Source organism: Dacryopinax primogenitus (genome assembly GCF_000292625.1).
Source record: "Dacryopinax primogenitus strain DJM-731 SS1 chromosome Unknown DACRYscaffold_18, whole genome shotgun sequence".
Lineage (NCBI taxonomy): Eukaryota > Fungi > Basidiomycota > Dacrymycetes > Dacrymycetales > Dacrymycetaceae > Dacryopinax > Dacryopinax primogenitus.
Window position 1 is genome coordinate 1 of NW_024467215.1, and position 14,770 is coordinate 14,770.

At 51.8% G+C, this 14,770-nt stretch overlaps 5 protein-coding genes across 5 annotated transcripts; 4 read left to right on the forward strand and 1 right to left on the reverse strand.

Moving 5' to 3' along the window:
- Positions 1-308: 308 nt before the first annotated feature.
- Positions 309-1,531, reverse strand: DACRYDRAFT_24192 (uncharacterized protein). The gene is made up of 6 exons (XM_040773590.1): positions 1,347-1,531; positions 1,189-1,294; positions 962-1,141; positions 823-908; positions 728-774; positions 309-675 (listed from the first exon to the last, which is right to left on the reverse strand). The coding sequence occupies exons 1-6, from the start codon at positions 1,482-1,484 to the stop codon at positions 411-413; spliced, it is 822 nt and encodes a 273-aa protein (XP_040625464.1). The 5' UTR covers positions 1,485-1,531; the 3' UTR covers positions 309-410.
- Positions 1,532-2,565: 1,034 nt separating this feature from the next.
- Positions 2,566-4,522, forward strand: DACRYDRAFT_24193 (uncharacterized protein). The gene has a single exon (XM_040773591.1). The coding sequence runs from the start codon at positions 2,658-2,660 to the stop codon at positions 4,434-4,436; it is 1,779 nt and encodes a 592-aa protein (XP_040625465.1). The 5' UTR covers positions 2,566-2,657; the 3' UTR covers positions 4,437-4,522.
- An 89-nt stretch (positions 4,523-4,611) lies between these two features.
- DACRYDRAFT_118410 (uncharacterized protein) lies at positions 4,612-5,113 on the forward strand (the record flags this gene model as incomplete). Its single annotated transcript, XM_040770576.1, has 3 exons — positions 4,612-4,852; positions 4,911-4,973; positions 5,024-5,113. 2 exons carry the CDS (start codon positions 4,612-4,614, stop codon positions 4,949-4,951), a joined length of 282 nt encoding a protein of 93 aa, XP_040625466.1. The 3' UTR covers positions 4,952-4,973; positions 5,024-5,113.
- Positions 5,114-6,504: 1,391 nt separating this feature from the next.
- DACRYDRAFT_118411 (uncharacterized protein) lies at positions 6,505-9,932 on the forward strand. Its single transcript, XM_040770577.1, has 12 exons — positions 6,505-6,762; positions 6,894-7,083; positions 7,134-7,821; positions 7,874-8,007; positions 8,058-8,078; positions 8,128-8,276; positions 8,329-8,422; positions 8,473-8,881; positions 8,930-9,084; positions 9,134-9,313; positions 9,364-9,727; positions 9,778-9,932. Exons 3-11 carry the CDS (start codon positions 7,333-7,335, stop codon positions 9,413-9,415), a joined length of 1,683 nt encoding a protein of 560 aa, XP_040625467.1. The 5' UTR covers positions 6,505-6,762; positions 6,894-7,083; positions 7,134-7,332; the 3' UTR covers positions 9,416-9,727; positions 9,778-9,932.
- A 320-nt stretch (positions 9,933-10,252) lies between these two features.
- On the forward strand, positions 10,253-13,603 carry DACRYDRAFT_83077 (uncharacterized protein; the record flags this gene model as incomplete). Its single annotated transcript, XM_040776610.1, has 2 exons — positions 10,253-10,330; positions 10,386-13,603. A coding segment is annotated over exon 2 (3,192 nt), but the record flags the coding sequence as incomplete, so codon positions are not given.
- Positions 13,604-14,770: the final 1,167 nt, after the last annotated feature.

A 14,770-nucleotide genomic window follows, 5' to 3' on the forward strand; every position in this document is an offset into this window, starting at 1 on the left:
TAACCCTAACCCTAACCCTAACCCTAACCCTAACCCTAACCCTAACCCTAACCCTAACCCTAACCCTAACCCTAACCCTAACCCTAACCCTAACCCTAACCCTAACCCTAACCCCCAGGGGTAGGGGTAGGGGTAGGGGTAGGGTTGGTACAGCAAACCCTTGCTTGGTGCGCCAAGCTAAGCAAACCCTGAGGCAGCAAAGACAATGCTATTGGAACCTTCAATTCATCCATCCACATCCATCCATTGTTCGTGGACCTGAAAGAGTAACTTGGATGCATTTTCAATAAAGATGCTGGAAAATGAGTGCCCTGAGTAAATTATGGTATTGCTTAACCTAATGGTAACAGATGTCCAGTACAACACATCCATGTGAGTCCGAGCCAGCCGACGGGGTGGTCGAGGTAGCACTAAGCAGTCGCACGAACCTGAGATGATGGACTCCATGGGACTTCTCCTGGTACAAAGGTGTCGTCCCCGCGCTCATCTTCCTCATAGATCGTGGTGCTGGGCCGAGATTGGGGGGCAGGGAAGGTGGTCGGCCCAGCAGAAGACGCATCGACATGAGGTTCAACCTGTGGTATTCGGTGCAGGAGACCATATCCCACACCGCAACCGAGTAATCCCTCGCCACCCCATTGTCGGTTGGGAATGAGGACGACTTCTCGCATAGAACTGTGTCGGTTTCAGGAAGGGATTTACCACGCGAGGATGTGTTGAAACTTACTCAAAGTCATAGGAATAGACGTATACGCGTAGTGGCTTCTCCACATGCTGTTGGTATGTCAGGGGCGAACGAGGAATACTGGGAGTCTCACGCACCGCTTCCACCAGATCGTAAAAGTCCGACTCAGCTCCTAATACGCCTCCAGACCAACCTACGATCCAATCACCGTAAGGGACAAGGCCTGCATTAATGGTGAGCTTTGCACAGAATAGACAACTGATAGTTCGGGTGTACCTGCACTTTCTGCAGGGCTGCCTTCCATTACCTCCAGTATATGCCATACGTTCTCCAAGGCATGGGTCGGATCACATAGGCGAAGGCTCAAGCCAAGAAGGGAGGGTTGTGCATTCGGATCGTCGAAACCGTCTGAAGTTTGTGCAAGTGCCCAGACACGGGAGGGTGTTAGGGACACGACTGTGCAAAGTGTCAGGCAAGACGTGTGTTGGAGAGAAACAACGCACGTCGACTTGATTTCGTCTTCGCGCTATACACGCGAAGAGAGAGAGTTCTTCCTTCATACTGGTCCACAATTCTCCCCAAGTTGTCCGGTTCAAGGCTTTGGTCGCTCTACGTAAGGCAACGATGAGTTGTTGTGTGGTCTGAGGATGAGTTTGCTTACCACGCCAGCTCCGACAAGGCCAACTATGTAGTCAAAGAAAGGCTCTATGTGAGCAAGTGCAGCTGGCGAACCGGGGGATACGCGGAGGACATGGAGTGCGGTGGGTAATTGTGAAGATGATGATTGGCCGGCTCCCATGACGGTGTAATTGATGAGGGGAACACAACGTGTGCGGTCAAGAGCGCTGGTTCGGATCTGCCGTCAGTCCCTGACGCCATCGCCAAATTTGAGGCCAAACGGTCACGGTGTATTTCTTCCTGCCTACGACTTACAATAACGCTGAATCACCACGTCTTTGGGGCCGGTATCTACTCTGCGCACTGTCGGCTGACGAGTTAATCGTGGCTAGTTCGAATCCGTTACTAAGGTCGGATGAGCTGCCGCTTTGCCACGCTCACTCCGCGTTCCCAACTGCTCAAACACAGCAACCAATGCAGCTTTCGGTCGAGTGGAGCAGTGCATGGACATCCGAAAGTGAACTCTGTCTATTTCGCACCACCGTGGCATATCTATACACATGCACGCAATATCTGGTACGGTCGGAACAAGCCTTCCAAGCCTGCACAGAAGCTTCTGCACGACCTCAGACAGGTGCGCAGTTCTAAAGAGGCATCTTAGAATCTGTTGATCTTATTGATCTTCCAGTCCTTGTATGCCGTGGTTCAAAATTGCTCCGCAAGCCCCGTCGAATTTTATCCCATCGCTCCCGATGTCAATCCTCGCGATCTTTATCTTTCGCTACGAGCGCGGTCACCCATGTGGATCCAACGTCTGTCCAAAGAATCCCTCCTGGACCTGTTTCGTTTTTCCGTCGAGAACCATCGAGAAATGCCCCGACTGCCTCAACTCATTCTAGACGACATCCTAATCATGACGACTTGGGATCCGGATGCAGGCCTATTGCTTCATCTCTGCCTCCAATCCTTGTCCTATCACCCCGAATCCAACCTCGTACCTCACACCAAAATCCTCGACATTTGGGAACGCGTATCCGACGAGTACAAGGACTCCATCCCTCCTCATGTCGATCGAGAGACTTTGTATATTGTACTCATTTCTATCCTGGAATCTGGACGCTACGACGACTCGACCATTGCCTTTATCCGCAAGGTCTATCCAATACTATTCACTCGCATCGCGAGCCAAGAAAAGATCGCTCTTACTTCTATTCAATCTCGACGATCCGCAACAACAGAAAATGGGGCGATAGACCCCAATTCTCGGACTCAGGAGGACTCACCACGCGAGCCTGTGCAGCCTGAGTTACTATCATACACCAAGTCTGCCTTGCGCCTTATCTATCATCTGACGATGGAATCATACGACAAACTTGCGTTGGATGTCTTCAAACAGCTCGTAGGTGAAGGATATATACCCGAATCTGCCATGATGCAACAGGTGGAGAAAGTCCCGACCGAAGCCGAAGGCGCCCCGTCCATCTCCGATGCCGAACACTTCACTTTCGTCGTGATTGGTACCCTCGTAAAGATGTGTCTGCATTACGGTTACGACCAACTCGCCCACGATTTCATGCAGTCGCTCCAATCAACAGCCATGTTCGACCCGGTCTATCGAGCGGCTGCGAGTAAAGTCATCGGGACCCTTTTATTATCGGGAACTGAAAAGGACGCCGAATTGCTCGCCGGCCTTGTGACATCCTGGGCTGCGGATGTCGCTTCCGTTCAGCCTCTCCGTGACGATATCATTTGGTTGCTGTACGACTTCTGCCATCATGTCCTGCGACCCGATCTGATCGCCTTCATCCACGGGCGTCTCTCTACTCCCGTACTCGTGGATGTGTACCCAGTACCTCAGAATCACGCACTTGTTGCTCTCTTGACAGAGCTGAACCACAGAAACAATATCATTCAAGCCCGGAACCTTATACGAACCATCTTTCGGAACAATTATCGTGTAGACCCCTTCCATCGTGCCAACGTCATATATCAAGCTAGCCAGATGGGTTTTGCAACAGAAGCACGTGCTTTGTACGAAAGATACGAGCACCGAGCGCACAGTGAGCGGGTGACCGGAAGCGCTATGCTAGCAACCGAGCTAGTGGCACATTTTGTCCGGATCTCGGAAGACCAGAGTCAAAAATTGGACAAACGAGCACAGGATGATGCACGAGCATTCGCGCAGCGGGTGACGTCCAACCTGGTCGCGAGCAGAGCAGAAATGGCCAAGATACCACGAACGGCGCTGAATGCTATAGCGCACTGCCATTTTCTCTTAGGCGATCTCGAGGCCGGTTTCCGTACCCTTCGAGTGATATTGCGACGGAGAGAAGTACCGCATGACAACGATGTCAATGTGTTGTTGACCGCGGCTGCCAAGTATTCTCCACGAGCAGCTGTCACTCTCCTGAAGAAAGCACTTGACGACAACTACAGAGCAAGTGCCAGAGCCTATGCAGTATTGTTACATTATGCACGGAAGAGCGGAGACGATGAATTGGCGGAAGAAGTTCTGCGGCTAGCCGAGGATAGAGGCAAGATGGCGCACCTCGATACGACCGTGAAAAACTCGATGATTCGAACTCAATTGTTGCCTCTCATTTCTGGTGTCATACAACCCCCAGACACCGTGCGGCAAGCGCTCCAGACTAGCTTCGAGACGATGACATGGATGAAGAACCAGCATCGCAAGGTAAATGATTCTCTCGTTCATCTGGCAATACGCGCTGCAGTTGCAAACTATCGGCTGAGTGTCGCGTTCGCATTCTGGAACGACTTCTTCCGCGGGCGAGTCTTCGAAGAGAATGATCCATGGTTCTCCTGGGAAGAACGTTTGCTCGTCCGGATAGAGAGGGCCGTGCAGAGTGGGAAACTGCCCCGCGACAAAGGTTTCGCCATGTTGAATCAGCTGAAGGAAAATGGTATAACCCAGGGTTGGGTAACGGATGAAGAAGGATTGAAACGTGAGATAATGCCTTTCGCATTACCGCCGTTACCCGCTCAAGAACCCGACGTGGGAGTACAATCAGGCGACGAGGCTCGTTCCCAGCAACTTCCAGATCATTCCGCAGACCCAGTCATCCCAGGCGATGTTGCCGACGTCGACACCATGAATGACAGTCTCTTACAATAATTGTAACCGTGTAATCTTAATAAAGCCGTCAGTCATATGTTAGATTTACTCCTGGGGTTAGAGTAGAAGTGCTTGTTCTCAGACGCATGACTCGTCCGCCTCGGAAGTATTTGTCCCTGCCTCACCGACGCGTGCATTATCATCTCTGTCTTTCTCTGTCCACCATCCCATCACCATGAACTCACCAGAATCGTCCTCAAGCTCCCGCTCTCCGTCACCTTCTGCTGCCAACCAACTTCAATTTGATACGTCTGCTGCAACCCGCAAGCGACGCGCAGGCCACGGATCACCACCTCCCCCTCGCCGCAGGAGAAACGGAGAGGGCACATCGAGGACCGGCCCTCCGGGAGAGACAGCTCGGGAGAGAGAAACAGAGAAAATCATTGATGGAGAGCTAATGGTCAAGCTTAACCAAGGTGACTTCGCCGCTGTTCGTGTCGTTCCGTTGTCCTGATTGTTCTCACGTACGATCAGCACTGGGCGATCCGTTTGCCATCGACTATAACAAGAAATGATCAAACCTTTACGATGTGTTAGGTAAATGATTGTTGTTGCTCTTCTCGAACTGCATCTTATTGTCTCTCTAGAAGGGTTCTCGTTATCATGTTGCTTCTTCTCCGACCACCTTTGTCGTCGATGTATCATATCGGCGACTGGCAATGAGAATACCATGTCACGATCCATATCTTCCATTCAAGTGACAAAGTCACTATCCTCTTCTGCCTGTCACTGTTTTTCAGGTCTAGTTGCATTGCGCCATGCGCTGTCCTTTGGCCTCACTGGCCGCTCTATGTCTCGTGATAATGCGGCTCGGCGGAGAAGTGGTAAACTGCGATCTAAGAAGATTCGCAGTTCAAGGTAAAGAAAAGAACCAGTCAAGATTCTTGACGTCCGCACTGGATACCTGGGCAGGCAATGATCTGTCCTTCCAGCCAATGGGACGGATCGAAATGCACTTCCAGGAGCTCACTCACGTGCGCACACAAAGCCGACTGCCAGCAACGGTGGTTGCAGGAAAGGAACAGGAAGCGAACGTCCCTCCCAGAACTTGCTTGCCTTGATCAGAGTCCGAACCTTATTTCAGTCAACTGGCTCTGCATTGTCGGAATACATCGGCGCCGAAAATAACCACGGGCCCAGCTCTGAATGTGATCCGCATAGGAACGGGTTGAAGAGATAGGAGTTTTCCGGACGGAACTCGAGATATGCGGTGCTAAACGACGAAGGAGCGATCGCATACTGGATGTAGGCGGTCGGATAACGCAAATATCACACATGCTGCCCCTTTTTGGAGAAGAGGTCGCGAGAACAGAATTGCCAACGCGTTAACTGTGAGAAAAAGAGGCACCTCGGCAAAAGGATAGAGGTGCGCCGGAAATGACAAATTCTGTGGGGTAAGGGAGTGTAAGGATACGCCAGTCGATCGATCTGATACAGGCGGGGTCCACTGAACGCTGGCGCTGCCAGGAACCGGAGAGAAGAGGAGAGTCAGAGGCAATCCGCGGCTCTGTCGGATGATGTTGAGCTCTTGGCCGTCCAGCGTATCTTGAGGCTAATGGAAGGAGAGTGACGAGAAATGGCAAGATGTGACCGAGAAGACAGTACACGACGGAAGGTCAGAAGGACGGGCGGTGGTGTGACGGGGTGGACGCTCTGCCGGGGCTGGAAAAAGAGGACGAGAGGATCCGGTAGACAAGGACATCTTCGTTCACGTGCGGCAGATGTAGCGATATTCGTTGTTTATGCCTTTGGGAGGGGGGGATGGATGTGTGTATTTGCCGACATGTGCAAGTGTCGCCCCGCGGGTAGAATAGGATGATATTCGCGGTCGAGGACGATGTGGACGACCTCGCCTCTTTCGCTCTCCTCAACCTCGTCTACTTCGCACTCTGGTTCTCTTAACATAAACGATAAGTATACAACGGGGTAATTTAACCCCGGATACGTTGGTCACGGTACACAGGATATTAGACGCGGGGAAGAGAGCCACGCGCCCGCAAAACAGTCTTATTTTTTCCCCACACGACACTTGTTCGCCTCCGTGGGTGGACGGTTGAAGGAGGAGAGGATGCCCGCAATCAGGGTCAAGCAGCAACAACCGGAGACGTACGCCCTCACGGACAACAACCAAGCGTCCTCCTCCTACCAATACTTTGGTCAACATCATCATCAACAAGGAGGTTATAACTCTCACGAACTTATTACGAAGCATATCCTGCAATCCCCAACCTTCATTACGGAACTCTCACCGGGCGAAGGGCACGCCGATATGACCCTCACAAGCCCTGCTGGTGAAGATAAACCAAAGCGGAAGAGGCAGTCCCAGGTGAGTCGCTGTTTCCTCGGCGTTGTTTCCCCGCCCTCCCTTTCTCACGTGCGACTTATCTAGAGTACGTCGTCGTTTCTTCGGCGTTGTTCATCACCCATTTCTCACGCACACTGTCCAATTTCCATTAGGCTGCGATGCATGTCGAGAACGCAAGGTGCGGTGCGCAAGGGACGGGGCCGGTCCGGAAGACGGACCCGTTCCCAGCACCAATAATCAGAATGGAAGCGTTGTTGCACTCACTCCCTGCAAGCATTGCCTGGCCCTGAACATACCATGCACCTATAACTACCAGCCGAAGAAGCGAGGGCCACCAAACTTGTGCGTCTGTGACCTCCGTCTTGACTATACCCGCTTGACCACTGCCACAGGTATCTTCGTCGTCTGCAAGAACAGCATGCTCGGGATCAAGGACAGGAGAATGGATCGACCGCTGCGCACTCAGCAGTCGTGTCCGGCATCTCGCCTGGAAAGCAAACGATTTCCTTAAGCAACAGTCAACAATCCCAGCCGCCACAACCTCCTGTCTCTCTTCCAGCATGGAATCCAACACCATCTCCCACAGCTGACATGCCGTTGTCCCTCGACATTCCTCCATCTCGGTATCCGATCGCCGCGGACACCTACACACCATCCACCTCCTACTTCGAAGCGCCCTCGTCTCCAACACCGAGCTACACATCACAGGCCTCCGCGTCTGCACGGACCTCGCAGCCACCCCCTTCTGCCAGCTTCCCCCCTTTACCTAGTATGCCGACCTATCCACTCTACAATCTTCCGAAGAACTCACCCGAATCGCCTCTAGCGACTGTGGGACAGCCCTACATGCCCCTATATCCAGCCCTCGATTATCACTTCAACCGCCAGCACAGGATCGACGACATTGCACCGAGGGCACAGATCCTGCACATCCTCAGCCTGTTCTTCGAATATGTTTATCCACTCACCCCCTGCGTGCACAAACCAAGCTTCCTAGCAGACTTGGCGAGTAGAAGAGAAGAGAGGGACTCGCTGTTCTTCGCGTTGGTCATGAGTACCGTAGCTTCAACTCTGGTTCAGGTGCGTCTCCCAGCTGCCGAGACGTCCGCAAATGGGTTAACGTCATCGCCAGGTTCCGCGAGCATGCTTGCCCATGAGCAGGCGCGAGGTACGAAGGCTGGCACAGTCGTGTCACGAGGCGAGCAGGCACGTCACTGTCGCAAAGTACGATCCGCCCATGAGCATCATGGTCGTTATTCGCTACTTGTGAGTTCCTAGCAGAAACGGCAAGACACCCGGCTGACGGTGCCATGCAGTGATACAGTTTATCACTTCTGGTTAGCAGCGTTATGTTCGGACTGAGTGTGGCTCCTAACGATGTTACAGCGAGGGTCATGATGCCACGTCGCACGCTTCTTTTGGGGAAGCTCAGCATATAGCTGTCACCTTGCATATGCATGAGGAAAGCAGTTATGCCGCCTGTGATCCTATAGAGACAGAGGTGCGGAGACGAGTCTTTTGGCTGCTCTTCGATGGTATGTGCTCTGCGAGCCCTCCGTTTTCGGACAGCTTAAGCTTGGCGTACAGCGGACAAATCTATGTCAGTACTGTTAGGCAGGCCAATCTGCTTGCGAGATGAGGACTGTACCTTGCACTTCCCCAAGGAGGTTGATGATGAGTAGTGAGCTGTTGATCCCGTTTGTTCGCCTTTGTTGCTTATCTGGCTCATAGCATCACACTTTCTGGCGTTCAACCACAACCACCTGGAAAGACGGCCATCATCTCGGGCCTGAACTATATCTCCCGCATCTTCGCCCTTCTCGGGGAAATCCTGGTCCGGATCCGCGTGGACAAGCGTTCACCTCCTAGTGGTCTAGCAGCCCAAGCGCGGCTCTCAGAAATCGAGTCCCTCCACGCACGCATCGTCTCTGCTCTTGCTCATGCACCACCACCCCTACGTCTTGGACGGTCGAGCCTCGATCAACACGCATTTGTTGATGGCTCTGATAGTTATCCGGATGCTGCATTCAGGAACGCGACCTATACCGAGTTACGCGAATACTTCGATAATCCCGCGGCCAGTCGCACAAATGCTAGTGACCCCTTTCTTGTCATGCAGGGAAATCTCTATGTCACTCAGGTACGTATGCCTGCTCACATACGGGATGTTGCTGACTGAACGTCTTAGCAACTTGTTCGCTTCGTGATCGAACAGTATCGGGACGAGCTGATGATGTCCATGGCAACCGCTATCGACGATATCAATGCGATAGAAGAGCTAAGCGGGAAGCAAGCGCAGGATCAGGAGACCGTGGCGAGTGATCTCCTTCATGTCCTCCACAGGTTCGCACTGGCTCCACGAACCGCGGACATGTTGCTTATTCAGGTCTAGTATCCCGATTCAAGCCATCGCAACGAACGGGCCGTCGCTAGTGCACAAGGTCCGCTTCGTCGCTTCTACTCTGCTCGACACTGTTCGAAAGGTGGAAACCGACCGAGCGAGCGCAGCACGTGCCCACGCGTATCTTTGGGACTTTTTGAGCATTCTCAGTGAAATTGAACGTAATTATTTGTGAGCTAAGATAAGTTCTCTTCTCGTCACTCTACTGATTGTCATATCAGACTTGATGATGACCGTGACACAGATCCTGGTAGCGAACCCATGGCGCCGTAGTATGTTGTTCGAACATCTTATTCTTTAATGTTTAATCCGTTGCTATTTATCAGGTGATTTCTTCCATTTGGACTTCAAGTGTCGTTCTGTAGGATTTGTACTCTGGCTATCTACCTGTGGTTGAATAAGAACACCCGTCCTCGATTTGGCGTGATCAAGGTTGATGTAGTGCGTAGCCACAGGTATACGCTAAGCAATTAGCGTGCAAGTTATTCCTTATGGAGTATTGGGAATCCTTTCTCAACATCGTTTGATCGTATTGCTGACGCAATGAAGACGGCGATATCACCTAAACTGGAAGTACCTGTGCTTGTGAGACATTTCTCGTGTACCATGATAATTCCTCAGTTTCAGGTTATCAGTGTTCAAAACTGGGTCGTTGAGACTCCGATACATCGTCACTGAGAAGCCAACATGACAGACCGACTGTACCCTCCCTTGATATGCTATCCCTGCACACCTTCGGCCGACGTTGATTTATTTCTAATTCCGTGCAGCTCGGACGAATAAGAAAGACCAGTGCACATGATTATACGCGTGTTTCCATTATCGCGCTTCTATCCCGCACTTCGAGCCTTGTGTGGGCCTCGTCCAAACCATGGATGTATCCGATATGTCGTCATCCTTGTTCTCGACCGGCATTCTCGCCAGCGATTGAAGTACCATGTATCCTTTCCAAATCACCCGAAATAGGTGCTTGGTCTTTCTTCGCTTGCACGCGCCGCGTGATTATCAGTGTCCTGACGGATCGCTTCCATCAGCTATCTCATAAAGTGCACTTTTCTCTGCTGTTGCTCTACGATCTCCGCCACCGTCAAGTCCTCCGGATTCATTCACGTCCGCACGTATATACCCCACCTCTGGGGGACATGTGCCAGTGTACTTTCTTTCCACAAGCTTCTTATCAGCCATTAGGTAAACAGTCCGTCAATACAAATCTCGTCCAGGGCTAATTTTCTCTTCTTGGTAGAGGGCCATTTGCGTTCTGTGGGATGAATGGATCAATCCCTGCTGCTCCAAACAGCGGTCGCTGCTAAAACCAGGTACCAAAGCAGCATTCAACGAAGCGACTTGGACACGGCCCAAAATGCCTACGTGGCAATACTCGCGGAATTACCCCCGGATCATGTCGACATCCCGGCGCACAAAATCGCCCTGGCTGAGGTCCTCATTATGTTAGGGGATTTTACTGGAGACATTCAGCATTACCAGGACGCAGTGAAATTCGCCAAGGAAGCTGTGGCGGCTACTCCACCTGGCGATCCACTTCGACCCGATAGACTGACAGTCCTGGGCATTGCCTATCAAGAACAATGGAGTCGAGTTCGCGACAAAGGGACGCTCCTCGCATCGTTCGAACCGCTGGACCTCGCCCTACAGCTCGCCGATAGCCATCATCCTCAACTAGCAATTATCTTGTCTGCTCGCGGTCAGACAAGTGAACATATTTCCGAACATGAGGTCGGGGAAGTGCAACTTCAGCACGCACGCGACGGTGTCGTCTATCAGCAACGAGCTGTCGAGTATCTTTCCGATGATGATGATGAGCGAGCTGCAGTTCTACGCAATTATGCTGGTGCACTCATAACGTTCAATGCGCTTGCGCCACAGGAAGAACAACGATTAGACGACGCAGTCTCTCTGGCGCATGAGTGTGTTCGTTTAACGGACCAACACAACTATCGACGTTATCGCCGATGGAACATCTGCGCCATGGCCCATCATCAACGTTGGCGATTTCGAGGGAATGCGTGGATCGACGATATGCACCAAGCTCTACAATGCACGTTGGAAGCCGCCCAATGTGTCCCAAGAGAGCATCGAGGCTGGCTTATGATCCGGTTCAACTTGAGCGCAAGTAAAGTGGAACGATATGAGATCCTTGGGGATCTCGAAGAACTGGAGACAGCGATCCAAGATTTGAAAACTCTCATTCCATATCTTCCAGAAACCCATCCACACCGGTCGGCTCGTTTGACCTACCTCGGCAAGGCTATGTTTCAGTCATTTCGAAACCGCGGTCTCCCCAGTTTGCTCGATGAAGCAATTGCTTTTCATGAAGAGGCTGTCGAGCGTGCTTCGCCGGCTGAACAATGGCGATATCGCCAAGATCTTGGGGAAGCACTTTTGGAACGTTATCTCCATCAACGGGATCCGTCTGCCTTGGACGCGGCAGTGAAGGCTTTCGAGGAGGCCCTGGATGGTGCTTTACCACATCAGCGCTTTCATGTTATGGCCAACCTTGCACATGCACTGACAACTCGGTACGATTCCCATCGCTATGATCAGCAGCAGAGTATCGAAGATTTGGATAGAGCCATTCAATACTTCGAGCAAGTCATGGCTGTGGATAATCAGGTTTTCGACGTATCTCAGGTCTCGGACGGTTATGGACTAGCCCTTCTAGCACGGTCCCGCGAAATGGTTCATGTAGAAGGATTGATGACCGCAATTCGGATGTTCAACAAAGCAATTACTACAGCACCTGAAAGCCATCCATCTTTGCCCAAATACTACTGCCATTGCGGAAGGGCCCATCTACTTGTATATTATGCGACTGGTGCATTGACCGCACTCGAACAATCCATCAACGCCTTGAAGACATGTCTGCGGTTCACTCTACCGGGCCATCCCCTTTCAGCACATCATCAACATCAGCTCGCTATATCCCTTCTCCATCGCTTTGGCATTACGCCCTACCAGACAGACCTGATTGAGGCCAGCGCCCTGCTTAAAGCGGCGTCTGACGATGAACACTCCTTCGTAATGGACCGATGGACCGCAGCTAGAGATAGGGCGAAACTTCTCCATGACCATTTTCCATTAAATCCCGCTGCACTTGAATCATATTCCACAGCCATTTCGCTTCTTCCACGAGTAGCATGGTTGGGGCTGGAAGATCATATCCGGTATGAGACTGCCCAGCAGTGGATATCGTTGGGCAATGACGCCGCCGCCTGTGCAATCATGGCAAATCAACCGGAGCGCGCTATTGAATTCCTAGAGAATAGTCGCTCCGTACTCTGGAATCAGCTTTATCAGCTCGGCCAGAGCCATGAACAAGTGCGTGAAATAGCACCGGAATTAGTTGATGAGATGGATTCCGTTGGCCGAGCGTTGGAGGCGAATATGCGGACAATCTTTCAAGCGCCGGAAAAGCAGGAGCGCCAAGCACAGGAGATCGAACAAGCTGCCCGGGCGAGGAGACGCTTGGCGGAAAGATGGGATCATCTCATGGCGAAGGTTCGAGTGCTCAGAGGGGCTGAAAATTTCCTTGGTTGGTCCACATTTCAAGACTTACGCGGAGCGGGTGACAGGGGCCCGGTTATTGCAATCAACATCAGTCGTTATCGGTGCGATGGTATCATCATCACAAAGAGTCGCCCACCGCATGTGTTCCCCTTGCCAGCTGCTAGGATGGAGGTGGTTGAGATGTGGGCGAAGCAATTCATAGTCTATCTTTCTGGATGCAAGGATCCGCAAGGTCTCTTTTTCGCCGACCAGGAAGTGTCTCAAATACTGCACATGCTATGGCGAGATATCGGCATGCCCTTATGTCAACAGGTTCAGCGGTTCTTGACCAGAGGGCAGCAAACCCGAGTTTGGCTCATGCCGACTGGCGCTCTGGGCTCCCTACCCCTTCATGCGGCGATGGCAAACGGACATCCCCGCTTCGGAGTTCAGGACGTCATGATACCATCGTACACCCCAACACTTTCTGCGATGATCAGGGCTCAGCGACAACGTAAGAATGGTCCTTTCAAGATGCTTGCAGTAGGGTGTCCAAACTCGAGAGGACACAAGCCGTTACCGTGCTGGCCAGACGAGAAAGCGACAATACACAAGCATATTCCCCCGCAAAATATCACCGTGATAGAAGGCACGAGTGCAACCGTAGGACACGTGCTGAAAAACTTACCGGAGCATAACTTTCTACATATCTGCTGTCACGGAGAGCACGAGTGGCAAAACCCTTACAAATCTCACCTCGCGTTATGGGACGGAAATCTCACACTCCGCAGCATATCTCACCAGAGGTTCGAACTAGCGGACTTCGCTTTCCTGTCGGCTTGTCATACCGCTCGAGTCGATCCCAGAGCACCTGATGAAGCAGTTCACCTTGCTTCTGGAATGAATCTTGCAGGGTTCAAGAGCATCATAGCAACCATGTGGGGTATCGCGGATATGGTAAGGAGACCGTGGAGGTGTTGCAGATGATCTGATTGTCATGTTTCTAGGATGCCCCGATCGCAACCGAAGTCGTCTATTCATACCTGACTAGAGAGAATAGATCGCCTGACCCCACCGATGCAGCAGCTGCATTGCATGAGGCAGTCAAAGAGCTGAGGAGAAGGAATACGCCTGTCATCCGTTGGGCACCGTTCATTCACATTGGTATCTAGAACACCATGGCTGCGTATCCTGATATCCTGCGATGGTGTTCTGATATTCGTCATGCATTATCCTTATTCATAATCTTATCGGTGTTTTCAGATTTTACTACGAGATTTGCATTGCAGAAAATTGGGGTGCGGAGCTCAAGATTATCAGCGCAGTGGCCTCGATATATCTTCAGTCCGAGGAGAGAAGCCATTTGCGCCAGAGGACAACGGAGTGAAGGAAGTCGTGTGTCCCTGAAAAAAGCAGTCCATCTTCTGCTTCTTACATCCGGTCCAATAAGCTTCCGTTTTGTTGTCGTAAAACCCTGATTCGAGGCTTCCGTCCCCATTTGGAGCTCTTCATCGTATTATACAGTGCAGGCAGATAGGCCGAGAGGCATGCATCTCCTCCTTTCCACAAGCGCATAATCATTGCTGTCAGTTAAAATCAGTGATAGTTGAAATTTCATGGACAGCTGGCCCCGTCCCTTTTCACGTTCCTCCTACGCGCGGCGGTGCGCCGAGCTGGATGGCTGCTTAGTGGCAACTGCGAGAATGGCACGCTCTTCGAAGCACCACCAACATAAACTGCGCCTACCATTCACGAGCGACAACACTCATCTTCGTCCTCGATTCACGGGTCGTGGCTTGATGTGGGTCACGGCGATATACAATGGCGCTGCACGGCGTGGGGCCTGACTCCTCCCAAGAGGAGGCGCTCGCCTCTCCTATCCCACGGGTCGATCTGGAGGTAGTTCGCTTTCCTGGCAAGGTCGGTCATTGCTACTTCGTCGCGCTCATGCTAATAATGATAATCCATCAGGAGCAAAACACGATGATTGCCAGTTCTTCGCCGTATATTGATAAGGGCTATGAGCTGTTACGACGGTACGAGCGAATGGGTGATCGCACCGATCTCACGACCGCGACAAACTACTTCAGGATGGCATATCAAAGCACACCCTCCATATTGGCA

Excerpts from the sequence above, each read along its gene's own strand:
- DACRYDRAFT_24192 (XM_040773590.1), bottom strand. The coding sequence starts at position 1,484 with ATGGGAGCCGGCCAATCATCATCTTCACAATTACCCACCGCACTCCAT. Across the intron at positions 1,142-1,188 it reads GAAGACGAAATCAAGTCGAC|TCGTGTCCCTAACACCCTCC; the intron begins GTGCGTTGTTTC and ends CACTTTGCACAG. Across the intron at positions 676-727 it reads GTCTATTCCTATGACTTTGA|TTCTATGCGAGAAGTCGTCC; the intron begins GTAAGTTTCAAC and ends AAACCGACACAG.
- DACRYDRAFT_118411 (XM_040770577.1), top strand. The coding sequence starts at position 7,333 with ATGCCGTTGTCCCTCGACATTCCTCCATCTCGGTATCCGATCGCCGCG. Across the intron at positions 8,008-8,057 it reads ATGGTCGTTATTCGCTACTT|TGATACAGTTTATCACTTCT; the intron begins GTGAGTTCCTAG and ends GGTGCCATGCAG. Across the intron at positions 8,882-8,929 it reads GAAATCTCTATGTCACTCAG|CAACTTGTTCGCTTCGTGAT; the intron begins GTACGTATGCCT and ends TGAACGTCTTAG.
- DACRYDRAFT_24193 (XM_040773591.1), top strand. The coding sequence starts at position 2,658 with ATGGAATCATACGACAAACTTGCGTTGGATGTCTTCAAACAGCTCGTA.